The sequence below is a fragment of the Mesocricetus auratus genome, unplaced genomic scaffold, assembly GCF_017639785.1.
Source record: "Mesocricetus auratus isolate SY011 unplaced genomic scaffold, BCM_Maur_2.0 Super-Scaffold_100014, whole genome shotgun sequence".
NCBI classification, from domain to species: domain Eukaryota; kingdom Metazoa; phylum Chordata; class Mammalia; order Rodentia; family Cricetidae; genus Mesocricetus; species Mesocricetus auratus.
The window spans coordinates 24,692,331-24,717,808 of record NW_024429197.1 but is presented as its reverse complement, the minus strand read 5'-3'; the positions used below and the strand labels follow the sequence as shown (position 1 = coordinate 24,717,808).

Here is a 25,478-nt window from a genome sequence, read left to right as displayed (position 1 = left end):
ATAGGAGGGCGTCACCCCGGCCCGCTCCTTTTTCTGAGGCTCCTGCTGCTTCCCGAGATCCGCAGTCGCCTCCTTGAGCTGTGAGGTGCTTCGCCGCAGCCGGTTCCACCCACACGCGTAGCTCACTTTGGATCACGGCCCACAGATCCAGCGGGACTTAGCGTCGCGGGCCTGCACCACCCCGCACCGCCGCTCCGGACTGCTCCTGCGCATCTGCACCCGCGTCTCACGACCGCACGTTCGCGGCCCCTAGGAGTTCCCAGGCGAAGCCAGACGGCACAAGGGGCCGAGCTAGCCTATGGCCGCGCTCAGATAACGCAGGTTGGGGGCGCTCGCGCCCCCGATCCTCACCAGCATGGTTCGGCCGCTGTCCCTTGGAGATCTGCCTCCCAACTACACACCTCCGGCTCGACCCGCAGCACCTCAGGTAAATAGAAGAGAAGTTAGAAGAAACGGGGCTTGTGTCTGTCACTTCAACGTCTGCAGGGCGTGTGATGTTTATAGGTCAGGTGTTACTGGATCTGTGTTGAAAGACAAGTGAGAGCTAGCAAGTGATGTTAGTCTATTTCCTATCATCTGGTCAGTGAAAACAGTACGTCTGTGGCTTCGCCTTTGTGCCCCTCTGACAGCTAGCATGGGTTCATGGCTCATAACTCTCAAAAAAGGGGGGGAGCACTCTCAGGTGTGCTTGTGGAGAAGGCACAGCGGAAGAGAGAGTTAAATCTTTAATTAGAAGCCTCTATCTGTAGCTGCTTCCTGCCCTGCATCCAGAAGTCAGGAAACCAGGACATGACAGAGAGAGAGAAGAGAAGGATTCTGCATTGTCACCCTGACACCTGGCTGACCCTTCTCTTTCTGTCCCAGATCCTAGCTGGGAGCCTGCAGGCTCCTCTCTGGCTTCGTGCTTACTTCCAAGGCCTGCTCTTCTCCCTGGGGTGCAGGATCCAGAGACACTGTGGCAAAGTGCTCTTCCTGGGACTGGTGGCCTTTGGGGCTCTGGCACTGGGTCTCCGAGTGGCCGTTATTGAGACAGACCTGGAGCAGCTCTGGGTAGAAGGTGAGTTGCCGACACTGGCCATAGATGCTTTGCTATGAGGAGCCCGAGACAGAGGTCGGGATGAGGAGCTGGCCCCTGAGCCCCGAGAAGGCCTGGTCAAGGGTCTGACGCATCTCCCGGTGAGTGCCTGTGGATCTGGGCATGCTGGAGAATGCCTACCGCTCCCCCAGTCTCCCTCAGTGCTGTGAATGCAGTCCAGGGCATTGTACATGCTGGAAAAGTCTCCAGTGCAAGCTGTATCCTCAGTATCACCCTCTACTTCTCTCACCCATAAATCGATACCTCTAGATGAGAACATCCTATTAATAATCATATGGATATTTATGTCTATATTTATTTAGCATTTATAGCTAGCCCATTTTCTTTTTGTTGTTGTTACTGTTTGGTTATCTTTTTGTTTGATTGGTTTTGAGACAGGGTTTCTCTGTGTGACCCTGACTGTCCTGGGACTCAGTCTGTAGACCAGGCTGGCCTCAGACTCGGAGATCCACCTCCCTCTGCCTCCCCAGTGCTGGGATTAAAGGCATGCGCCACCACCACCCAATGAGCCTTTTTTAAAAAATTGTACATCAGAGTTTAACAAATGGAACAAGATTCATCTTCAGTAGCCAAGGAAAGTAAAATGTGTGCTGGGATAAGTTCCATACAAAACAGAGTGTAGTCAAATTGTATAAGAGAAGGCAGGGAGAGACCAGGAAACTGGAAGTTAGGACTGTGATTCTAGTTACTCTCAAGGCTCAAGGAATTCAACAATTCAGAGGACAGCCCGGAGGAAGATCGCTGGGGATGTAGCTGGTGGCAGAGTGTTTGTCTAACATGCCTAAGGCCCCAGCTAAGTTTGATCCCTCACACTGGGAAGAGAACGAAGCCAGAGAAAAAAGAAAAGTTAGGTCTGGAAAGATAGGAAATCTTGATCGTTTGATCAACTGGGCTTCTGGATAGAAATCTCAGGCATTCTGGTCCCTGTAACCAGGTAGTACAGAAGTAGCCTAGACTGCACTTTGAGGCCATAGTCAGGGTCAGATGAGCTCAAACCCCCCACTTCCTAACGAAGCACTAAGCAATTAATAATTTCATCATGCCTCTATTCTTTCTTGATGCCTGTTTCATATGGCAGCTGTGACAAAGTCCCAGTCTTCTCTGTTCCTCCCTGGGAAATCGGCATTTGTGGCCTCCCCAGCCCTGGCCCATACCCAAGGCAGGTCCCAGGTCGCAGTCTCACACCCTTGAGCTATTGCAAATGCTGGCAAGTCCTAGGATACAGAGCAGATGTTTCTTGGAGCCTTCCTGCATCTTGGGCTCCCACACCCCATCTCCACCCTCCCCCAGCCCTCTGCAGGCTCTGAAGCATTCACACTCTTAAGACAGCCCTAGGGTCCACAGCAGATGTTTCTTCCTGCCTGCCAGCCTACCCCCAGCATTAGGACACACGTGTGCATGCACGCATATATGCGTGCGCCCACACAAACACTGCTGCTTGGGTGGTCCCAAATGACTTGAATATCCTGCCACAATAAAGTGAGCCCCGCTCCCATGCCCTTCCCTTCCTCTTTCTGCACTCCCCAGATCGTCCCAGTTAAACACTGCTTGAACATCCACATTTGTTCATCTCCTGCCTGCCCTCATCAAAGGAGGGGCTCGTCACTGCCAGGTTTCTGCTGCTATGAGGAAGGTTCTGTAAGAGGGTGGTAGCTGATTCCTAGGCTTTTGGGGATATGCCCAGGTAACCTGGACCTTGGGATCCTCCTGCTGTAGACTCCTTTGTGTTGAGATTAGTAGGATCGCTGTCTAAAAGCAGTGACCATGACATGATCTTTTCTCTATAGCTCTGTAGCTGAGTCTCCTCATTTAATGCCCTTCCCAATGAAGAGCTGTTCAAGTTGACAGCCAAAGAGACTTTTTTGTTTCAGGTTTTACTAGGATGGGAAATAGAAGGAGCAGGACCTCAGTTAGCAGAGTTTCACACAGAGGTCAAGGCCCTTCTTGACTGTAAAATGTGACTGCTTGTCTTTCCTGAATTTGGGGGAAGGCTAGAGATCAAACACCACTACCTTGGTCAACTTAAGAGTAAGGGGCTCAGCCGGGTGTTGGTGGCGCAGGCCTTTAGTCCCAGCACTCGGGAGGCAGAGGCAGGTGGATCTCTGTGAGTTCGAGGCCAGCCTGGTCTACAAAGCGAGTTCCAGGACAGCTTCCAAGACAATACAGAGAAACCCTGTCTCGAAAAACCAAAAAAAAAAACAAAAAACAAAAGTAAGGGGCTCAGAAGTAGATAGTTATGGGGCTGGGAAGACAGCTTAGTGAGTGAAGTGCTTCCTGAGAACCTGAGTTTGGATCCCAGCATCCATGTAAAAACCAAACGTGGCGGTCTACAGCGGTAACCCCAGGACTGCATGGGTGGGACAGCAGATTCTGGGATTGCCAGCTGGTCTCACAAAAACCATGAGCTCAGGCTCAGGCAGAAATCTTGTTTCAAAGAACAAGGTGGGGGAGTGGGGTGTTGGTGGTGCATGCCTTTAGTCCCAGCACTCGGGAGGCGGAGGCAGGCGGATCTCTGTGAGTTCAAGACCAGCCTGGTCTACAAGAGCTAGTTCCAGGACAGCCTCCAAAGCCACAGAGAAACCCTGTCTCAAAAAAAAAAAAAAAAAAAAAAAAAAAAAAAAAGGTGTAGGGACTGGAAGGATGTCTTGGTAGTTAAGAGCGTTTGCTGTGCAATCTCCAGGACCAGAGTTCATATCCCAGCACCCATGTAACAAATAGTGTCACACACATAATACCTGTTACCCTCAGCATCAGAGGGATGGAGAGTCTCTGCGATTTGTTGGCTTCAGGCCTAGCCAAGAAAACACAAGACCCAACTTCAAGGAGATAAAGAAGTCCTCTTCTGCCTTCTTCCTGTGGACACAGGCATGCATACCTGCACACACATGTAGGTAGTTATGTAAATGGCAAATGATAGCATGTAAACTGACTGGAGGATAAGGAGGAGACGGCCTTTGATGTGAAGTCAGAGAATGATCACCACCTGCTGTTGGAGCCGGCAGCAGCTCAAAGCTAAGCCCTAGGAGCTGCTCTCCGTTCTAATTCATTTATGGGTTCCTGCTTTTTAATGTCTCTCACAACTAACCCATCCTTTCCACCCTTGTGATGGTGCCATAGTTAAGACCTGTTCAATCTTCCGCAAAACACTACTAATTATATCATTAGGAGTCCTTGTAGCCACATGAAAGAGAAAGAAGGGGGTCCACAGAACAGGAAGGAAGAAGGTTGAGGTTTTGTTCTTGTAACAGGAGATTTGGCAATGGAGAATTCCGGGTGATTAGTCTGGCAGACAAAGGGCGTCAGCCAGGACCCGGGTTCTTTCTCTCCCCTCTGTCTTCAGCATTATCCCAGGAAGCTGTTGCTCCTGGACATGGTGGCACATACTTACAATCCCAGCACTGGGGAAATGGAAGCTGGAGGATCAGTAGTTCAAGGCTCGCCTCTGCTACATAGTGAGTTCAAGGCCAGCCTGGGCCAAATGGTGAGGATGATGGTGGTGGTGGTAGAGAAGGAGGAAGAAGAGGAGGAAAAGACAAGGAAGCTGAAGTCATATGGAGACTTGTGCCTAGAAGCAGAGGTGGGAGTATGTTGAGAGCTCTAGGCCAGCCAGGGACACATAAGCAGACCCTGTCTCCTGCAGGCCAGGCTGACCATGAACTTCTTCATACTGAGGGATAGCCTTGATTCTCCTGCCTTTGTGCCCTACCGGGTACTGAGATGGCAGATGTATGCCACCACGTTCAGTTGTATGTGGTACTGGGAATCAAAGCCTGGCAAGCCGAATAATCTCCCCAGCCCGGCGTCTCTTTTTAAAGTGGTGAAGGCTGGGCCTGCTTTCATAGACTGATAATGTCAGTTATTTAGTGGGCTGAGATAGTTTGAGGACTTCCTGGGCTGCAGAGTGAGTTAAAGACCAGTCTTGGCAGTTTACTGAAATGGTGTCTCAAAGTTAAAGTATTAGGACTGGGGAGGTGACTCGGGCAAAGCGCTTTCTTGCTACAGGAGTACGTGGACCTGACTTCCAATTCCCAACACCTGTGGGAAGGCCGTGGGGCACGCATCTGTAACTCCATCACTGGGGTGGGCAGAGAAGACACAAGTGGATCCTGGACCTCACTGGCCGGTGATACAGCAGAATTGGTGCGATTCAGGTTCAGTGAGAAAACCTGTCTCAAAAAATAGACAGTGGCAGAGGAGGACTGCATATTAACCTCTAGCCTTCACACATTCATGCACAGGCACAAGTACACACTGGCACACACACAGTCACACATACACACTCACAATTAAAAGTACCTTTTTAAAGGATGGAAGCTATAGTAGTAGGATGCTTACCTAGCATGTATAGTCTGTGTTCAATACTAAGTACATAAATTGATAGGTGGGTAGGTAGATAGATGGAGTATGGATGGATGGATAGATAGATAGATAGATAGATAGATAGATAGATAGATAGATAGATAGATAGAAAGAAAGAATAAAGTGAAAAAATTTTTCTGAGAAACTTCCCAGCCAATTTGCTGTCTGTTCTACTTGGCAAGAATATATTACCGGCGAATCCTTCAGTTAGCAAAATGCAATGTGATTCTGTGATTGGCACCTTGGAAAATGTGTTTTTGCCCTATGGTGCTAGAGAGGAATCCAGGCATCCTTAATCAGTGCCCTTTCTGAGGATGGCCAGTAAAATCTGTCGCTAGCAAAGAGGCTAAGGAAGTGAATCAGCCTTGCCTTCGAATCTGCCTCCACATCGCCCCCCTGGGGTACACAGAAATCTGGCCAAGTCAGTCCCTGCCTTGCTTCCTACCAGAGTCTGCAGAGACTGACTCCTTTGTGAGCCCTGTACACATTCTAAGCTGTCTGAATCAGTCAGTGTTGCTGTGACTCTTCCCTGGCTCAGTCTCTCATGTATTTGTTTGTTTGTTTGTTTGTTTTTACGTGCGTGGATATTTGTCTATGTGTATGCCCGTGCACCACATACTTGCCAAGTTCCTGCAGAGGCCAGAAGGTATCAGATCCCCTGGAGCTAGAGTTACAGGCAGCTGTGTGCTGCCATGTAGGTACTGGGAATTGAACCCGGCTCCTCTGAAAGAACAGCCAATGGTCTTAACTGCTAAACCAACTCTGTAGCCCACTGGCTCTCTCTTAACAGTATCGAAACTCCAGACCTTTAATAGTGCATAGCACTGGATCCTGAGCTGCTTTCCTAATTCCACGGGCCAGCTCTTAGGCTTGTCAGATAATGAAAACGTCAGTTCAGAACCTGCGCATTCCTGTCTCCATCACAAGACTTGAGTCCCTACAATAGCTCTTAGGCCCTTACAAACAAAACTTCTGAACTAGTGCTTTCGAGCATTAATACTGAAATAACACACCAAACTACACTCCATGGTGGACCTCTATAATCCAGCAATGCTGTCCATTTTTGTTAACTTAGTAGATAGTAATTCATTGCTGTTTTATTATCCAAACAGGATCTCACACAGTAGTTCAAGTTGCTCTTAAACTCACAGCAATAGGGCTGGAGAGATGGTTCAGAGGTTAAAAGCACCAACTGCTCTTCCAGAGGTCCTGAGTTCAATTCCCAGCAACCACATGATTTGCAGACAGACATGGAAGCAGGATGTTGGTTGTATTCATAATAAATAAATAAATCTTTTAAAAAAAACTCACAGCAATCCTACCTGAGCTACTTAAGTACCAGCCTTGGCTACATAGAAAATTTGAGGCCAGCCTGGACTACATGAGGCCCTGTTGCAAAAAAATAAAAGGAGTGACAGGGTGCAGAGATGAGGTCTCGTTCAGTTGGTAGAGTGCATTTCTAGCTCTCAGAAAGCCCTGGTCAATTCCCAGCACTGCATGTTGGTCTCTGCAGGAGGCAGGAAGATTATTAGTTTCCTGCCATCCTCAACTACATAGCAAGCTCAGGGCCAGCCTAGGCTACATGAGCCCTTCTATCCAATAAATAAATGAGTAGTAGAGGCTGTAGCTTAGGACAGAGCGCTTGCCCCACCTGGAGGTAGAGTGCATACTGGTTAACCAGTTATGTCCCTTTTTGTAAAGGGACCAGCTTAGCAGACACATTCATTTTTCTGCTCTCTTGCTTTTTCCCAGTTGTCCAGCGTCATTTCTCTCCCTTAGTTTCCCCTCCCTTTTCTGTTATGTCATTTCCCTCCCAGCAACTACTGGCTACAGTTCCATATCTGGACCTCTGGTGTGGAGGCCATTTCCTGGGTCTTTTGTGTGCCTTTATTCTGATCCTAGCAAGGTGGGCACTACCTGCCTTTTTGTTTGCTTGTTTGTTTGTTTGGTTTTGAGACAGGGGCTCGCTGTGTAGCCAGGCTGCTGTAAGCCCATGAAATACAACATCAGCCGGGCGTTGGTGGCGCACGCCTTTAATACCAGCACTCGGGAGGCAGAGGCAGGCGGATCTCTGTGAGTTCGAGGCCAGCCTGGTCTACAGAGCTAGTTCCAGGACAGCCTCCAAAGCTACACAGGGAAACCCTGTCTCGAAAAACCAAAAAAAAAAAAAAAAAAAAAAATACAACATCAGTCCTCCTGCCTCTGCTTTAAGATGACTAAATTAGGCTGGAGAGATGGCTTCACGGTTGAGAACACTGGCTACTCTTATAGAAGACCCAGGTTCAATTCCCAGCACCCACATGGTGGCTCAAACCATCTCTAACTCCAGTTCCAGAGGATCTGACCTCTGAGGCCAGACACACACCTGATACACATGCATTCAGACAAAACACTTGTACACATAAAACAAATAAGCCTAAAATCTTCTAAATATTTTAAAATAAATAAATGAAGGTGAGAACTGAGGCGCAGAGAGAGTGATTTGTCAAGACACGGAGTATCAGACGCAGGGCCTGAAGAGAGCCTTGTTCTGCTTCCTGAGTCCTTGCATCGCCCGAGTACAGTGTGTTCTCTCTGCCCTGATAGCTGCCGTCAGCCGTGGAGCTGACATTTGCCTTTCTCCGCCCCCACTGCGCCCCGAGGCTTCTTTAGTCTTGCTGGTGTATTTTAAGTCGTCTGTGTTTCTTTCCCCCGCTTTTTTATCATGTCTCTCCCTTCTCCCTGTCCTCATTGCAGGGGAGTTTCTCTCTGTTCTGTCCTTCTTTCCATGCGACAGCCACTAACCTAAGCCTGGTGGGATAAATACTGCAGGGTAGACTGGGGACAGAGTGGGAAGGGAAGAAGAATAGATAGAATGGATAGGAAGTCAACGTGGCCAGGGGCTGGAGAGATGGCTCAGGGGTTGGGAACACTGGCTGCTCTGCCAGAGGTCCTGGGTTCTGTTCCCAGCAACCACACGGTGGCTCACGACCATCTATAGTGAGATCTGTTGCCCTTAATGGCCTGCAGGCATATATGCAGACAGAACACTGTATACATAAAAAATAAATCTTTTTTTAAAAGCTACAGATTGAGTTCTAGGACAGCTAGGGCTGTTACATAGAGAGACCCTGTCTGGGGGTGGGGGAGGAAGGAAGGAAAAAAAGGAAAGGAAGGAAGGAAGGAGGCCATACTGGACTGTTCATGAAGGACAGCAAGGGGTTGAGCATAGGTGGAAATCTGGATTGTGAAATTACCAGAGGTTTGAGGCTCTAACGAGTCAGAGCCTGTGGTCTTGAAAAAGAGACCGGCTACTGGGAATGGTGGCAAACACTTGTAATCCCAGCACTTGGGAAGTAAAGGTAGGAGGATTGTCACAAGTTTGAGACCATCCTGGCTACACAGTGAGTTCTAGACCAGCCAGGGTAAAAAGAAAAAAAGCAGGGAGCAGGTGAAGGTGGACTCCAGAGGGTGGCCGTGGCTGGCAAGAAAGGCCTCCAGGCAAGCAGAAACTGAACTGTCTGAGGGCAGACCAAACCCACAGTGTCCCTGCTGTGTCCCTCACCCTCCTCCAAGGCACAGCCCCTCAAAATATCTCTTCCCAGCCAGTTGGGGGGAGGACAACAACAACAAAAACATCCTTTCAAAGTCCCAGTCACACAGTGTGACTCCATGGCTAGCGTGATGAAATACTTGAGGAGTGCTGGGATTGAGAAGCCGAGGCAGCTCTCAGCCAGGTGAGGAACAGGGTCTGGGTCTCTGGCCCGCCTTGATTTCCACCTCTGAGGGGAGGGGGCCAGGGCCCATCTTACCTGGGTGGCATGACATGACCCTGAAGACTGACTCTCCCCCTTGCCCGTGGGCTGCAGGGTCCGTCGTTACCAGGTGCAGCCTCTAAACCAGATTTTTAGTAAACCCTCCCCACGGCCCCTGTGGTCCCCCATGCCCTGCCCAGCTAAGCAGAGTGGGACTGAAGGTGCCTTACTTTGATGTTCCTAGAACCCTGCAAGCCCAGCCCACGCTGACATTTTCCTTCTGGTGCTGGGATTGAACCCGGGGCCCCCACGTCCCGTGCAAGCACTCCACGATTGAGTGACACCTATGCAAAATTGCAAGCCTTTGCATGTGGCTCATGATTAAACCTTAGACCACCACAGAGTCCTGCAGCTGTGGCTTCTCCACTTGCCGAAAAACTGCAGACTAAGAAGGGCAGGAGATGCTGGGGACAGGGCTGTCATTCTGGGCCACGGTAAGGCCACCAAGAAGGCAGAAGCACTTCCACAGCATTTCCTGACCTGGGGATCCTCAGGAGATTGGGTCCCCATTTCTCAGGGCTCTGATCTACCTAGGCCCTTCCCCAAGCCTTCTCTCTTTGCTCTGGCAGTGGACAGCCGGGTGAGCCAGGAGCTGCTTTACACCAAAGAGAAGCTGGGGGAGGAGGCTGCGTACACCTCTCAGATGTTGATTCAGACCGCGCGCCAGGATGGGGAAAACGTCCTCACCCCTGAGGCACTGGGCCTTCACCTCCAGGCAGCCCTCACAGCCAGCAAAGTACAAGTGTCTCTTTATGGGAAGTAAGTCTGGCCGAGGCCCTGGGTGACTGGGCACCATCATGCTGTGGGAGTTCTAGAATGGGGTCCCTCTTCTACTGGTCACCTGTGCGTTGGCCACTGCAGGTCCTGGGATTTGAACAAAATCTGCTACAAGTCAGGAGTTCCGCTTATTGAGAATGGAATGATTGAGCGGGTGAGCGCCCCGGGCTGTTCCCAGTGCCCAGCACAGTCACTGTGGGTGGGATGTTGGGCAGATTGCAAAGGGTATCCTGGTGACCTGGGGTGTCCTTGGCAGATGATCGAGAAGCTGTTTCCATGTGTGATCCTCACCCCGCTTGACTGTTTCTGGGAGGGAGCCAAACTCCAAGGGGGCTCTGCCTACTTGCCGTGAGTGCCCCAGCCGCCCCGAGCCCTGTTTCATCCCCTGCCAGGGACTCCCCCAGAGAGCAGAGATGTGGGGCATGAATGAAAAGGGTGGTGAAAGCCTTGCCAAGGACAGGGTCAGCCTGGCTCCACCTGCCTCTCCCCACCCCTGAAGGGAAGCAGGGCCTGTCCACTTTAGACAGGACACATAGATTCTCGGGCAAAGACCTCTAGAGACTTTCCTGCTAGCAGTCTCTGGCTGTCAGCGGAATTGTTACTTAGGCTAAGAAGAAAGCCTGTTGTTAGATGCAGGTGCCTGTGGTTATAGGTTAGAACCAAGGGTCATCTTAGTGCAGACGAGTGAGGATTTTCTGGACCTGTTCGCATATTAAGCATCCCAGGGTCTGTCTTAGCCCCTTGTGTCCAAAGCTCGTGCAGCAGCCTGGTGGCTGAGACAAGCCGAGCCTTGCACATTCTCCTCCTGGAAGAGGTCCTTGAAGTGAAGCAGGGGCTCCCAGCAGCAGTCTGGGGACAGGCATTGGTTTCTGACCTCCATTAACCATGGGCGTTCCCCAGGGGCCGTCCTGATATCCAGTGGACCAACCTGGATCCCCAGCAGCTGCTAGAGGAGCTCGGCCCCTTCGCCTCTCTGGAAGGTTTCCGGGAACTGCTAGAAAAAGCCCAGGTGGGCCAGGCCTATGTGGGGCGACCATGTCTGGACCCTGATGACCAGCACTGCCCACCTAGCGCCCCCAACCATCACAGCAAGCAGGTGGGTTCCTGGGCAGATCTTCCAAGAAAGGACCATTTCCTGCCCTCTCTTCCCTGTGTGTTTCTATGTTCAGAGAGGTGCTCTGCCCACCTCCATTTTCTGGAAACACACACACTCACACACACACACTCACACACACACACACACACACACACACACACACACACACACATCCATTCTCATTCACTTCTAAAGAACCCCCGAGTGGCACAAGAATCACTTCCTCCTCCTCCTTTCTTCTTCTATTTACCATGTGTATGTGTGTGTGCCTGAATGAGGGTAGTAAGTGTAAAGGAGACCAAAAGTGTTGTATCCTTTGAGCTGGAGTTAGAGATGGTTGTAAGCTGCCTGACATGGGTGCTGGGAACCAAACTGGGTCCCTTGGAAGAGCAGCCAGTGTTCTTACCCTCTGAGTCACCTCTCCAGGTCCTTCTCCTTTTTATTTTGTTTTGCTCTTTTTCTTTCTTTCTTTTTTTTTTCTTTTTCTTTTTTTTTTTTGGTTTTTCGAGACAGGGTTTCTCTGTGGCTTTGGAGGCTGTCCTCGAACTCACTCTGTAGACCAGGCTGGTCTTGAACTCACAGAGATCCACCTGCTTCTGCCTCCTAAGTGCTGGGACTAAAGGTGTGTACCACCACCGCCCAGCGGACATGTAGGATGTAGGACAGGGTGGCACTATACAACTCTGGCTGGCCTGGAACCTACTGCGTAGAGACCCACCTGCATCTGTCTCCCAAGTACTAGGATTAAAGCCTATGCCCTTCTTTCGATTTAGTTTTGTTTTTGAAGATTTATTTGAGGTGCTGTATGCACATATGGGGTGCAAGCCAGAAGAGGGTGTCAGATCCCCAGGTGGAGTTGCAGGTGGATGCGAGATGTTGGGTGTGGCTGCTGGGAACTGAGCTCTGATCCTCTAGCAAGGCAGGGGGCGCTCACAGCCTGCTGAGCCTTCTCTCCAGACCATGTTCAGTTTTTTTGCAATGGGGCCTTGCTATACCATCCTCAGGGGCCTAAAACTTGCCATGACGCGCTTGCACGTTCTCATACACACACAAACTTCTTTCTATTCCCCTCTAGGCTCCCAATGTGGCTCAGGAGCTAAGTGGGGGCTGCCATGGCTTCTCCCACAAGTTCATGCACTGGCAGGAAGAGCTGCTGCTGGGAGGCACAGCCAGAGGTCTTCAGGGACAGCTGCTGAGGTCGGGCCTCCCCGGGGACTTGGTGAGGGGACCTGGGAGTCCACTGTAATGCTAGGCGGCTCTGAAAAAAGCGCCCCACACACCCACACTGAATATTTCAGCAAGCTCTGACTTCCCCTCCTGTACCCCAAGCAGGGCAGAAGCCTTGCAGAGCACCTTCCTGCTAATGAGCCCGCGTCAGCTGTATGAGCACTTCCGGGGTGACTACCAGACACACGACATTGGCTGGAGTGAGGAGCAGGCCAGTACTGTGCTGCAGACCTGGCAACGGCGCTTTGTGCAGGTCAGTGTGGGCAAAGACAGAGTTCCCTGAGGCCTCTCCCCCCTCCCGACCCTCACATTCACCCTGCCTCTCCAGCTAGCCCAGGAGGCGCTGCCTGCCAACGCATCCCAGAAGATCCATGCCTTCTCCTCCACCAGCCTGGATGACATCCTGCACGAGTTCTCTGAAGTCAGTGCGGCCCGTGTGGTGGGAGGCTATCTGCTCATGGTGGGTCCTGCATCAAGCAACCTCGCCTCCCCTCCAGCAAGTTCCCACCCTGGGAATCCCTGTCTGAGATTGTGTCCTCTCCCCACAGCTGGCCTATGCCTGTGTAACAATGCTGCGGTGGGACTGTGCCCAGTCCCAGGGTGCCGTAGGTCTTGCTGGGGTGTTGCTGGTGGCTCTGGCAGTGGCCTCAGGCCTTGGACTTTGCGCCCTGCTTGGCATCACTTTCAATGCTGCTACTACTCAGGTAGACCAGGACTGGGGGGCAGCCTATGGGGGCCATCTCCAAATTACATGGTTCCTCCAGATGATTGATTTCCCGGTCTGCACCTCCAGGTCCTGCCCTTTTTGGCCCTGGGCATCGGTGTGGATGACATATTCCTGCTGGCACATGCCTTCACGAAGGCCCCACCTGACACCCCTCTCCCAGTAAGGACCCATCCACCAGCCTGGGCCCATCTGAAGCTCGTTAACGTGGTTAAGCCTCTTGGTTTGAGTAATCTTGTCTGATTGGCTCATTAACCTTCTTGAGCCTTCATCTCCCATATAGAAATGGGAGCAACAGTAGCTGTGCTGTGTCCTGGGGGCTGGCATGGGATCAAGGACGTAATTCAAAGCTAGTGCTTACAACAGCACGTGCCCATTCACAGTACCTGACAGTGTTGACTTCGGTGGCATCAGAATTCCATTTCTGCCTGGTTTCTAAGCCTCCCTGGCTGTGTCTTGAAGTCCCACAGTCCTCCTCTGTGACCTGAGAGTGTGTCCCTGCTCTGTCCTGGCAGGAGCGGATGGGTGAGTGTCTGAGGCGCACGGGCACCAGTGTCGCCCTCACATCCATCAACAACATGGTCGCTTTCTTCATGGCCGTCCTGGTTCCCATTCCTGCACTGCGTGCTTTCTCCCTACAGGTGAGATCCCACGAACGGGCAGTTGGGGCGGGGTGGACACGGAGCTTGGAGCCTCTTCATCAGGCTTTCATCCCTCCCTGTCTCCCCAGGCAGCCATAGTGGTTGGCTGCAACTTTGCAGCGGTGATGCTTGTCTTCCCAGCCATCCTCAGCCTCGACCTGCGCCGACGCCACCGCCAGCGCCTGGATGTCCTCTGCTGCTTTTCAAGGTGCGGTCCCCGTGTGCCCAGCCTTTTCCTTCCTTAACCTCACCCTAGCCTGTCCCTCCGCTGCGTCTCAACAAATGACTCATCTGCTTCTCTCGGACTCTTCCAGCCCCTGCTCTGCTCAGGTCATTCAGATCCTGCCCCAGGAGACAGTACCGATGGGCGTTGCCCACCTGACGGCCACGGTGCAAGCTTTTACCCACTGCGAAACCAGCAGCCAGCATGTAGTTACCATTTTGCCTCCTCAAACCCACCTGATGTCCCCATCTTCTGACCCACTGAACTCTGAACTCTGCAGTCCCGGAGGGTCCACACGGGACCTTCTAGGCCAGGAAGAGGGGACAAGGCCAAAGGCAGCCTGCGAGTCCCTGCTCTGTGCCCAGTGGACTCTTGCCCATTTTGCCCGATACCAGTTTGCTCCATTACTGCTCCAGACACAAGCCAAGGTTAGTCCAGGCCAGGTGGGGCAGAATGGAAACTCAGAATGTCTGGCTCCAAGAAGGGCAGAGGGCTGGAGGACAGCCCTGGACCTCCTGCTGAGTTCCCCTTTCCCACAGGCCCTGGTGCTGGTGTTCTTTGGGGCACTTCTGGGCCTGAGCCTCTATGGAACCACCTTGGTACAAGATGGGCTGGCCCTGACCGATGTGGTACCTCGGGGCACCAAGGAACATGCCTTCCTGAGTGCCCAGCTCAGGTACTTCTCCCTGTATGAGGTGGCCCTGGTGACACAGGGTGGCTTCGACTACGCCCACTCCCAACGTGCCCTCTTTGATCTGCACCAGCGCTTCAGCTCCCTCAAGGCTGTGCTGCCCCCGCCCGCCACCCAGGCGCCCCGCACCTGGCTGCACTACTACCGCAACTGGCTACAAGGTAAGGGGCCGGGAGACCAGCTGTGGGATACTACAGAGGGAAGTCTTCAGAGCTGCAGGCCCATCCTGGCCCACCCTGTGTGCCCCCAGGTATCCAGGCTGCATTTGACCAGGACTGGGCGTCTGGACGCATTACCCGCCACTCTTACCGCAACGGCTCTGAAGATGGCGCCCTGGCCTACAAACTGCTCATCCAAACCGGGAACTCCCAGGAGCCTCTGGATTTCAACCAGGTAAGGAGTGGACCAGCTAGTTTCAAAGCACTGCAGGCTCTAGAGCTCAGGCTCAGGCCTTTTGCCTTCTCTGCCTTCACAGCTGACCACGAGGAAACTGGTGGACGAGGAGGGACTGATCCCACCAGAACTCTTCTACATGGGGCTAACTGTGTGGGTGAGCAGTGACCCCCTGGGCCTAGCAGCCTCTCAGGCCAACTTCTACCCCCCACCTCCCGAATGGCTGCACGACAAATACGATACCACTGGGGAGAACCTTCGCAGTGAGTCCTGGGGAGCTCACCTAGAACCTGGTCCTCAGCCACACAGGCCCTGACCCTCCACCCCCGTCACGGCTCCACTCATTCCATCACCCTCCCTCTGTCCGTCTGTCCTCTCCACAGTCCCAGCAGCCCAGCCCTTGGAGTTTGCCCAGTTCCCCTTTCTGTTGCACGGACTCCAGAAGACTGCAGACTTTGTAGAAGCCATCAAAGGGGCCCGGGAAGCATGCATGGAGGCAGGCCAGGCGGGAGTGCATGCCTACCCCAGTGGCTCCCCCTTCCTCTTCTGGGAGCAGTATCTGGGTCTGCGGCGCTGCTTCCTTTTGGCCGTCTGCATCTTGTTGGTGTGCACCTTTCTTGTCTGTACGCTGCTGCTACTCAATCCGTGGACAGCCAGCCTCATAGTGAGTGTTTGCAGGGCGGAGAGACAGACCCCAGCCTCATAGTGAGTATATGCAGGGCGGAGAGACAGACCCCAGCCTCATAGTGAGTATATGCAGGGTGGAGAGACAGACCCCAGCCTCATAGTGAGTATATGCAGGGTGGAGAGACAGACCCCAGCCTCATAGTGAGTATATGCAGGGTGGAGAGACAGACCCCAGCCTCATAGTGAGTATATGCAGGGTGGAGAGACAGACCCCAGCCTCATAGTGAGTATATGCAGGGTGGAGAGACAGACCCCAGCCTCATAGTGAGTATTTGCAGGGTGGAGAGACAGACCCCAGCCTCATAGTGAGTATATGCAGGGTGGAGAGACAGACCCCAGCCTCATAGTGAGTATATGCAGGGTGGAGAGACAGACCCCAGCCTCATAGTGAGTATATGCAGGGTGGAGAGACAGACCCCAGCAGCACCCAGCCTGCCCTGTCAGGACCAACGTCCTCCTGCCAGGAGCCCGGGTAAGCCCTGCCCTCCACAGGTGCTGGTCCTGGCGATGATGACTGTGGAGCTCTTTGGTATCATGGGATTCCTGGGCATCAAGCTGAGTGCCATCCCTGTGGTGATCCTTGTGGCCTCTGTGGGCATTGGTGTTGAGTTCACAGTTCACGTGGCTCTGGTAAGTGTAGGTCCTGGGAGGAAAGGTCAGCTGATCAGTATTTAACATAAATGGTGTGTGCTAGAAACTACTTAAACATTTAAGGTGGGCATGGTGGTTGCACTTTTTATCTCAACGCTAAGGAGGCAGAGGTGAGCAGATCTCTATGAATTGGAGGTTAGCCTTATCTATGAATTGACAGGCCAGTCAAGGTGACATTATATAACAAGACTTCCCAACAAAAAGAATTGGGAGGGCCAGAGGCAGGCATAGTGGTACATGCTTGTAATTCCATCATTTGATAGAGGCAGCAAGATCATCCAAGGCCAGTCTCAGCACACGTGAGCCTGAGACCAGAGTAGTTCCAAAGAAGAGCAAGGGGGGGAGGGGGAGAAGGAAAATGAGGGGGAGTTGAGCATGGTGGCTCAAACCTGAAATCCCAAATTCCACCTACTCTGAGACTGAGGCTGGAGGCTCAAGAATTCAAAGCCTTTGGACTTGGTGGCACAACCTTTAATCCCAGCACTAGGGAACCAGAAGCAGGCCATTCTCTGTGAATTTAAGGCCAGCCTGATCTACAAAGTGAGTTCCAAGACAGCCAGAGCTACATAATAAAACTCTGTATCAAAAACAACAAAAAAATACAGAGAAACCCTGTCTCGAAAAAAAAAAAAACAACAACAAAAAAGAGAATTCAAGGCCAGCCTGAGGAATTTAGCAAGGTCTTTTCTAAATAGCTAAAAATAAGGGTTAGAGAGATGGTTCAGTGGGTAAGAGCTCTGGCTGCTCTGTTTTTTTGTTGTTGGTTTTCCCTCTGGAGACAGGGTTTCTCTATGTATCCCTGACTGTCCTGGAACACACTCTGTACACCAGGCTGACCTCAAACTCAGATCCACCTGCCTCTGGTTCCCTAGTGTTGGATTTAAAGGTATGCAGTTTTGTTGTTGTTTTAGACAAGGCTTCATGTAGCCTAGGCTGGCTTCAAACTCTGTAGCTGAGGATGACTTTGAACTCCTAATCCTCCTGCATCCAGTTATTACAGGTGTGAGAAACTGCCCACATGTATATATGTGTGCTGTGTGCATGCTTGGTGCCCACAGAGATCAGAAGAGAGTATTAGGTCCCCTGGAACCGGAGTGACAGATGGTTGTGAGCCTCCATGTGGGTGCTGGGGATGGAACCCTGGTCTTCTGTAAGGCCATCTCTCCAGTCTTAACAATTATATCTTAATTAGTCTAGATGGCCAGTAAAAAAGAACAAATAAGATCCATATCTATTTTGAGAAAGAAATAGGCCTGTTTGGAATGGTGTAAAGACGGATGGAAGCCCGGTGGTGCACCCCTTTAATCCCAGCACTCGGAGGCAGAGGCAGGCAGATCTCTGTGAGTTCGAGGCCAGCCTGGTCTACAGAGTAAGTTCCAGACAGCCTCCAAAACAGTACAGAGAAACCCTGTCTCTAAAAAAAAGAAAAGACAGGATGAAGGTGGGAAGATAGGCAGTCTCATGTAATTTAGGCTGACCTCCTACTGCCTTTGTGGCTAGGGACAACCTTGAACTCCTGATCCTCCTGCCTCTGCCTCCTTTGTGTTTGGGTTCACCATCATGCCTGGCTTCTATTTTTTTTTTCAGACTGTGGATCAAACTCATACTTGTCAGGCAGGTGCTCTGCTATCAGGCCACATCCTCATCCCTAGGAACCAACAATTTCTTTAAATAGTTTTACTCCAACGGGAGCAGAAATTGCATGGACAGCAATGTGGGTGTGAAGGAGGGAGTCTACTGAAACAAATGTGTTAGAGCCAAAGAGGGTCCAGGACTCCCCCAGAGCTTCACATTCACAGCCATCCGAAGCACCAACACCAATAATTAGTCCCCATTCTTTCATCCCCACAGCCCCATAATACCAGATTATAAGAACAATATATTAACTCGATGTAAAAGTACATGTCTGTAATTCAAGCACTCAGGAGTCAAAGACAGGAGGATCACCACATATTTATTTATTTACTTGTTCATTTTTATTTATTTTTGGTCTTTCAAGACAGGATTTCTCTGTGGCTTTGGAATCTGTCCTGGTACTATCTCTTGTAGACCAGACTGGTCTCGAACTCACAGAGATCCACCTGCCTCTGCCTCCCCAGTGCTGGGATTAAAGGCATTCGCCACCACCACCCAGCTGATCACTACAATTTTAAGGGCAGCCTGGACTACATAGTGACCTGCAAGACCTTGTCTAAAACAAATAAATAATAAAACAAAACAAGCAGCATATGAATAGGGCATAGTGGCTTACACCTATAATCCCATCCTTGGCTGGTGGAGGTAAGAGGAGGAGTTCATCCACAGTTATGTAACAAGTCTGAGGCCAGCCTGGGCTATGTAGCAGGTCAGAAACGAGTCCAGGCTACAAATTCTAAAAGATTGTAGCTGTACTTCAGAGGTTGAATGCTCACCTGATAGGATAAGGACATGAGTTGGATACTCCCCAGCACTGATTGGGGGCAGGGGGAGCCAGTGTGCAGAACAATACAAAGAAAGAATTTTAAATGTTTCCCTGAGGGACTGGAGAGATGGCTCCACAGTAAAAAATATTTGGCTGCTCTTGCAGAGGACCCAGAATAACTTCCAGCACCCACTTGGCCGTTCACAAAACATCTGTACCTCTTCTCAGGGATACAAAGTCCTCTTCTGGCAGGCAAATCTGTGTGAGTTCAAGAACAGTCTGGCCTATATAGTGAGTTCCAGAACAGCCAGGGCTACATAGTGAGACCCTGTCTCAAAAACAAGCAAAATAGCCACCCTGAGAAGTTTATCGCCTGTTGTCCATCCTCCCGGGCCAGGAGTTGACACACGTTTTTCTTTCCTTCTTTTTCGAGACAAGGTTTTACTGTGTAGCTCTGGCTGTCCTGGAACTCTCTGCATAGACCAGGCTGGCCTCAAACTCACAGAGACTACCTACCTCTGCCTCCCACATGCTGGAATTAAAGGCATGCATCACCACCGCTCTGCAACACACATTTTTTCATTACATACATTTAATTTTGAGAGAGGGGTGACAGGACAGTGGCAGTAGCTAGTTCTCTCCTTCCAGTTTGTAGGTCCTGGAAGTTAAATTCCATGCACACTTTTTTGTAAAAGGCCAGGTAGTAAACATTTCATACTCCATAAGCTGTGTTCTTATCATAGTACAAAAGCTGCCATGGGCAGCTGTGCTTTAATGAGTGAGTAGTACGACTTTAGTAAAACTGACCAAACACCATTGAGACCCATCTGGGCATTGCTCTGTGTGGCCAGACACATCTCTAATGTTACCAAAGTGGACTCAACAATGCTTCCAGACCATTCCCATGAAGTTAGTTCACCTGGCCTTATGTAGGGGAAGACCTGGGTGCGCCCTGGAACGGATAAATGGCCACTGGGGACATTGGATGAGCTGGCTGTGGTTGGCAGAGGAGCAACTCCAGGGCTGTCTCCCTAGGGCTTCCTGACCACCCAGGGGAATCGGGACCTGCGGGCTGCTCGTGCTCTGGAACAAACATTTGCCCCTGTGACGGATGGGGCTGTCTCCACGTTGCTGGGTCTGCTCATGCTTGCTGGTTCCAACTTTGACTTCATCATAAGGTACAAGAGGGCTCTGGAAGAGGGGACTACCCATGCTGGTCTCCAGGCCTGGCCACTGACCCTCCCTCTCTCCCAGGTACTTCTTTGTGGTTCTGACAGTGCTAACACTTCTGGGTCTGCTCCATGGACTCCTGTTGCTGCCTGTACTGCTCTCCATCCTGGGTCCCCCACCACAGGTGACCAAACTCTCTCTCTGTCCTCACCCTAAGGGAAGGGACAGACCCAATATCAAATGCCCTCAGCCTTCAATGGAACCGGCCTTAGCCTTTTAGGACCCAGAGCAGAGGGTTCCCCAGCCTTACAATCTTGTATTATGAGCTCTGACGGGAGCCCCGCCTGCCAACAGTAGTGTGACAGGGCTCCATGACAGGGCTCACTGGGACTGGGGTCTCTTCCAGGTGGTACAGGTGTACAAGGAGAGCCCACAGGTCCTCAGCCCTGCAGCTCCACGGGGAGGTGGACTCAGGTGGGGCATGTCCCCCACCCTGCCCCAGAGTTTTGCCAGAGTGACTACCTCCATGACTGTGGCCCTGCACCCACCACCACTACCTGGAGCCTACGTCCACCCAGCCTCTGATGAGCCCACGTAGTCCCCTGCTGCCACCCCAGCTGCTGACAGCTCTAGCAACCTCAGTTCTAGAGGAGTTGGGCTAGCCACTGTGTGAAAGAGCATCTGAACGGCAGACAATCCATAGGGTCACACGAAGTCACTGGGAAGCAATGGCATCTCCTCCCCTGACTCAGTCACCCCAAACTTACCTGATACCCAAAGAGAGCAGCTACTGCTTGTCTGAGAACATCCTAGCACACAGGACTCTTGGGAACTCACGTCTGTGTCCAGGTTGGGGTCAAAGGCTGCATTCTGGTTGCAGTGCAGCCCTGTCCCCTTCTGCCCCACACTGTCACCTCAGCAGACTAAGCCTGAGGGTCCTTAGCATATTCTCCAGTCCTGGCCCTCACTGCTTGGTGACTCCTAAGGAGGCCTTCTGTACCTCTTCCCGCCCCCTACCGTATAAATTATTTATATGAAGATGTTTATTTTTGTATATAGATGCTATTGTTGCTGAAAGCTTTATTTTTAAAGAGTAAAATATATTCTATACAAACTCATTTCAAATGACTAAGGTGCTCTTTGTTTTTTAGATGACTCATGAAAGTTAGCTATCAGAGATGGCTTGCATAGTGTCAGGGCCTGTAATCCCAGCCCTTAAGGGTGTTGTATGATCAGAGGCCATCCTCTGCTACTTTAGAGTTTGAGGTCAGCTTGGGCTACATGAAATTCTGACCTTTTTTATTATTTTATTACAATTTACTTGGTGTATAGGTTGGTAGATGGGTGTGTATGTGCTATGTTTCTAGGTCAGAGTTCAAGCTCAGGCTGTTCTACAAAGCAAGTTCCAGGACAGCCAGGGCTACACAGAGAAACCTTGTCTTGAAAAAAACCAAACCAAAAAAAATAACAAAACACACATACACACCACAAAAAATAAAGCCAGCAGTGCCGGCGCACATTGGTGGGAATGTTGGGTAGCCCTGCAAACCCAAAGCAGAAAAACTGCTACAGCCTTTGGAGGCTGGTGGAGTTCCTAGCCCTTTGGTTGGTTGAAAACTAAGAATCTGTACATTTCAAAAGATTTACCAAATGGCCACAAAGATGTGATGTCATGTACAGAGGACAATAAATGACTATTGTGGGAGCCAAAGATGTCCCAAGATAACTTGGCTCTAGGGGTAGCATTCCAACCTCGGCACATCATTGAGGTTCCAATCACTTAGTCAGCCTTGCAGAAGGGGTGCTTCATTTTAGGAACATTGTTGACAGCTGTGTTGAAAGCTTGTAGCTGATTGCATGATCAGTGCTGTCCTGAAGAATGAGGGAGTCACTGAATGGATCCAGTCAGAGTTGAACCACCCCAGGGCACTCAGTCTTGGCCACTGACCTCATCCAGCCTGAGGTGAGAAGTCCCATACTGCTTGTAGGTTGAGTTCACCCTGTGCAGCACCCAGTCCTACTCCACCCTCCGGCTTAACACCTTCCATGACTCCCCATGCCATAGATCAAGCCTAATCCCATCCCAGGTTCCACTAGGGCTAGCCTTGACTGCCAGACACAGCCTCTTTAAAACACACTCTACTTTCTGGACAAGAATAAACCACTACTATTTGTGTCACCGTAGCTTTGAACTTGTTACTCCCTCTGCCTAGGTTCTTCCTCAGCTTCCCTTGTCCTAATCCCAAGTCAACCTTCAAAAGGAACTGGATGCTACTGAGTGTGGCAGCTCACACTCTTAATCTCAGCCCTTGTGAGGCTGAGGCTGGAGAATTGCTGTGAGCTTGAGACCAGCCTAAGCTACAGAGTGAGACACTGTTCTAAAAACAAGATAACCTGGAGCCACACATGGTAACATACATCTTTGATTTACTTGGGACCAGAGACAGGTGGATCTCTGTGAGTTCAAGGCCAGCCTGGTCTATGTAGTGAGTTCTAGAACAGCAAGGGCTACATAGAAGTCTCAAAAACCAAAAAATAAAGGGGAGAAGAGGAGGGGAAAGGAGGATATGAGGGAGCAGGAAGATTGAGGCAGGGGAAGAATAGAGGAGAGCAAGAAAAGAGATACCATAATAAAGGAAGCCATTATATGTTTAAAGACAAATCTGGCACTAGAGAAACATCCAGAGATCCACAAGGACGACCCCAACTGACAATCTAAGTAATAGTGGAGAGACTACCTTAAATGCTCTTCTTCAATAATGAGATTGATGACTACCCTATATGCCATCCTAGAGCCTTCATTCAGTAGCTGATGAAAGCAGAAGCAAACACCCACAGCTAAACATTGAGCTGCAGAAAGGAAGGAGTGATGACCAAAGGGGTCAAGATCAGGCTGGAGAAACCCACAGACATAGTTGACTGGACCAAGGGGGAGTTCATGGACTCCAGACTGATAGCTGGGAAATTGAACGTGGGTGTCAGTTAAGAGGCCTGGGCAATCTATGGGGCCTCTGGCAGCGGATCAGTATTTATCTCTAGTACACGAATGGACTTTGGGAGCCCATTCCACATAGAGGGATACTCTCTCAGCCTAGACACATGGGGGAGGGCCTAGGCCCTGCTCCAAATGATATGACAGACTCTGAAGATTCCCCACGGAAGACCTCACCCCCCCCCACCACCCAGAAGTAGAAAATGGATGGGATAGGGGGTTGGTGGGGGACAGGGGAGTAGGGGAGGGAGAGTGAACTGGGATTGACATATTAAACAAGCTTGTTTCTAATTTAAGATTTTTTAAAAAGGGGGGAAAACAAAAAATAAAATAAAGATAACCTGAATGACAACTGCCAGAGGGTGGCAGCATGCCTCCTGTGTGGTCCTGCTTCTCAGTGCTGAGCTGGGCTGGTCAGTCTGAACTGGGGGTGCTCTGCCAGTCTGAGACAACAAAACAGTCACTGTAGCACTGGGCCTAACAATTTACCAATCCAGATGGTATGAGGAAAGACAGGACGAGGCCCAGGCAACTGGAGGAGAAGCAGGAAGAGAGTGGCCTGGAATCCAGAGCCTCCTCTTGGTCGTTTCTGCCTACCCACCTTCCTACAGCTGGTTTCCCAAAACCAGTCTGAGGTCTTTTAATTTGCACACCCACGGAACATAAAGAGTTCCTGCCCAGAGTGATGCGGAAGGCGAGGCATGGATGTGGGTTTACCAGGGTCTGTGGAAAGAAAACTCAGACACTTTAAGAATGAATTTAGGCCAGGCGTTGGTGGCGCACGCCTTTAATCCCAGCACTCGGGAGGCAGAGGCAGGAGGATCTCTGTGAGTTGGAGACCAGCCTGGACTACCAAGCAAGTTCCAGGACAGCCTCCAAAGCCACAGAGAAACCCTGTCTCGAAAAACCAAAAAAAAAAAAAAAAAAAAAAAAAAAAAAAGGATGAATTTAGGAGCCGGGTGTTGGTGGCACACACCTTTAATCCCAGTACTTGGGAGACTGAGGCAGGCAGATCTCTGTGACTTCGAGGCCAGCCTGGTCTACAGAAAGTTCCAGGACAGCCTCCAAAACAATATAGAGAAACCCCGTCTCAGAAAAAAAAAAAAAGACTGAATTTAGCTGTTGCAGCTGCAGGGGACCCCAGCTTCAAGGAACTGAAGTAGTACACTCCCTACACCCAAGGCATTCTTATTTTTCTCCATATTTACATTTTGGCCAGTTGATCACCATATGCTCAGAACTTGAATGAGGCTTCCAAAAAGATAATGCCATGCACAGAGGTATCACACGGTTTTCCGGGTTTCCTGAACCAAGTTTTGCGTAGGCCTTCATTTTCTTGGGAAATTCCCAAACAAAGTTCACATAGGTGAACAAAATGTATCCTGCAGGTCAAAGTATGGGTTAGACTAGGAGCTAGCTCTCTGGAGCGAAGTCAGGTGCCACCCAGCAGGTGGATAGCAGGTTGCTATCACTCAGCACCAGGCCAACAGGATACCAATACACTTGAGGATGTTTCCCCATGATTGTAGGATACAACTTATTTGCTGAAAACACACATGTATATAAACTACAGCCTTCTAACCTACACCATGCAGCTGAGGCACTGGACCTCTGGGAGGATGGATGCAAAGGGACACACCCATCCTCTGGTTTTTCTTCGTATCACTGGCATCTTCCACCTTTCACAAAAACACTCCCATGAAGAGTAACAATTTTTCTTATCTAAATTTAAACTGGAAAATAAAATATAAAAAAAAGAGTAACAATTTTGAATCAACCCTTTTTCTTTCAGATTTATCTCTTTTTTTATTATGTCTACGTGTGTGTGGGGGTGAGTATGTGGAATTCAGACACCCATGAGACTAGAGACATCAGACCCCCTGGGGCTTGAGTTACAGGTGGTAGTAAGCTACTTGACCTGGGTGCTAGCAACTGAACTTCAGTCCTTTCCAAGAGCAGCTGAGTCCTCGCTGTAGCATCACCACATTTTCTGTTTGCTCGTTTTTTGAAAAGACTCGTTCTGTACTCCAGGTATCTGGAATGCAGGCAAAACTGTCCTGGAACTCAGAGTGATCTGTTCCCCAGCACTAGGATTACAAACATGAGCCACCACAGCCAGCTCCTAACCTGGAGTATGGTGTTTCATGTCTGTAATTAATTCTGTCACTTGGGAAGCTGAGGCAGGAGGGTCATTATAAGTTTCTTTGGTTTTTTTGTTTTGTTTTGTTTTTTTTGTTTTTTTTTAAAGACAGGGTTTCTCTGTACTGTTTTGGAGGCTGTCCTAGAACTTGCTCTGTAGCTGTAGACCAGGCAGGCATTGAACCCACAGAGATCCGCCTGCCTCTGCCTCCCGAGTGCTGGGAGTAAAGGTGTGTGCCACCATGCACAATTTATCTTGTTTTATGAAACAGGTGTCACCATGCAGCTAACCTAGGCTAGCCTCAAACTGCTGATCCTCCTGCGTCCACTTCCTGAATGCTAACATCTACAGGCCTAGTCCGCCATGCTGTTTGTCTCCTAAACACATGTCCAGAAGACAGCCATGTTAGCCGGCAT

The 25,478-nt window shown here is 50.5% G+C and overlaps 1 protein-coding gene across 10 annotated transcripts; it reads left to right on the top strand.

The window, feature by feature from the left end:
- On the top strand, window positions 1–21,048 carry Ptch2 (patched 2). Of its 10 annotated transcripts, XM_005072048.4 has the most exons (22): window positions 11–427; window positions 865–1,057; window positions 9,819–10,008; window positions 10,111–10,180; window positions 10,283–10,374; window positions 10,927–11,122; window positions 12,198–12,319; window positions 12,455–12,602; window positions 12,678–12,809; window positions 12,898–13,053; window positions 13,143–13,235; window positions 13,589–13,714; window positions 13,804–13,922; window positions 14,029–14,365; window positions 14,477–14,789; window positions 14,879–15,021; window positions 15,104–15,284; window positions 15,405–15,685; window positions 16,201–16,338; window positions 19,796–19,938; window positions 20,015–20,114; window positions 20,337–21,048. In XM_005072048.4, the coding sequence occupies exons 1-22, from the start codon at window positions 356–358 to the stop codon at window positions 20,526–20,528; spliced, it is 3,537 nt and encodes a 1,178-aa protein (XP_005072105.1). In that variant the 5' UTR covers window positions 11–355; the 3' UTR covers window positions 20,529–21,048. The 10 variants fall into 10 exon arrangements, 7 of the variants coding, with proteins under 7 accessions (XP_040612814.1, XP_040612813.1, XP_040612810.1 ...); XR_005881303.1 differs by lacking the exons at window positions 16,201–16,338; window positions 19,796–19,938; window positions 20,015–20,114; window positions 20,337–21,048 and having other exon boundaries at window positions 7–427; window positions 14,477–14,613; window positions 14,702–14,789; window positions 15,104–15,178; window positions 15,405–15,471; XM_040756876.1 differs by lacking the exons at window positions 16,201–16,338; window positions 19,796–19,938; window positions 20,015–20,114; window positions 20,337–21,048 and having other exon boundaries at window positions 7–427; window positions 15,104–15,178; window positions 15,405–15,612.
- The last annotated feature ends 4,430 nt before the right edge of the window (window positions 21,049–25,478 follow it).

Excerpts from the sequence above, each read along its gene's own strand:
- Ptch2 (XM_005072048.4), top strand. The coding sequence starts at position 356 with ATGGTTCGGCCGCTGTCCCTTGGAGATCTGCCTCCCAACTACACACCT. Across the intron at positions 14,366-14,476 it reads TGCTCCAGACACAAGCCAAG|GCCCTGGTGCTGGTGTTCTT; the intron begins GTTAGTCCAGGC and ends CCTTTCCCACAG. Across the intron at positions 14,790-14,878 it reads CTACCGCAACTGGCTACAAG|GTATCCAGGCTGCATTTGAC; the intron begins GTAAGGGGCCGG and ends GTGTGCCCCCAG.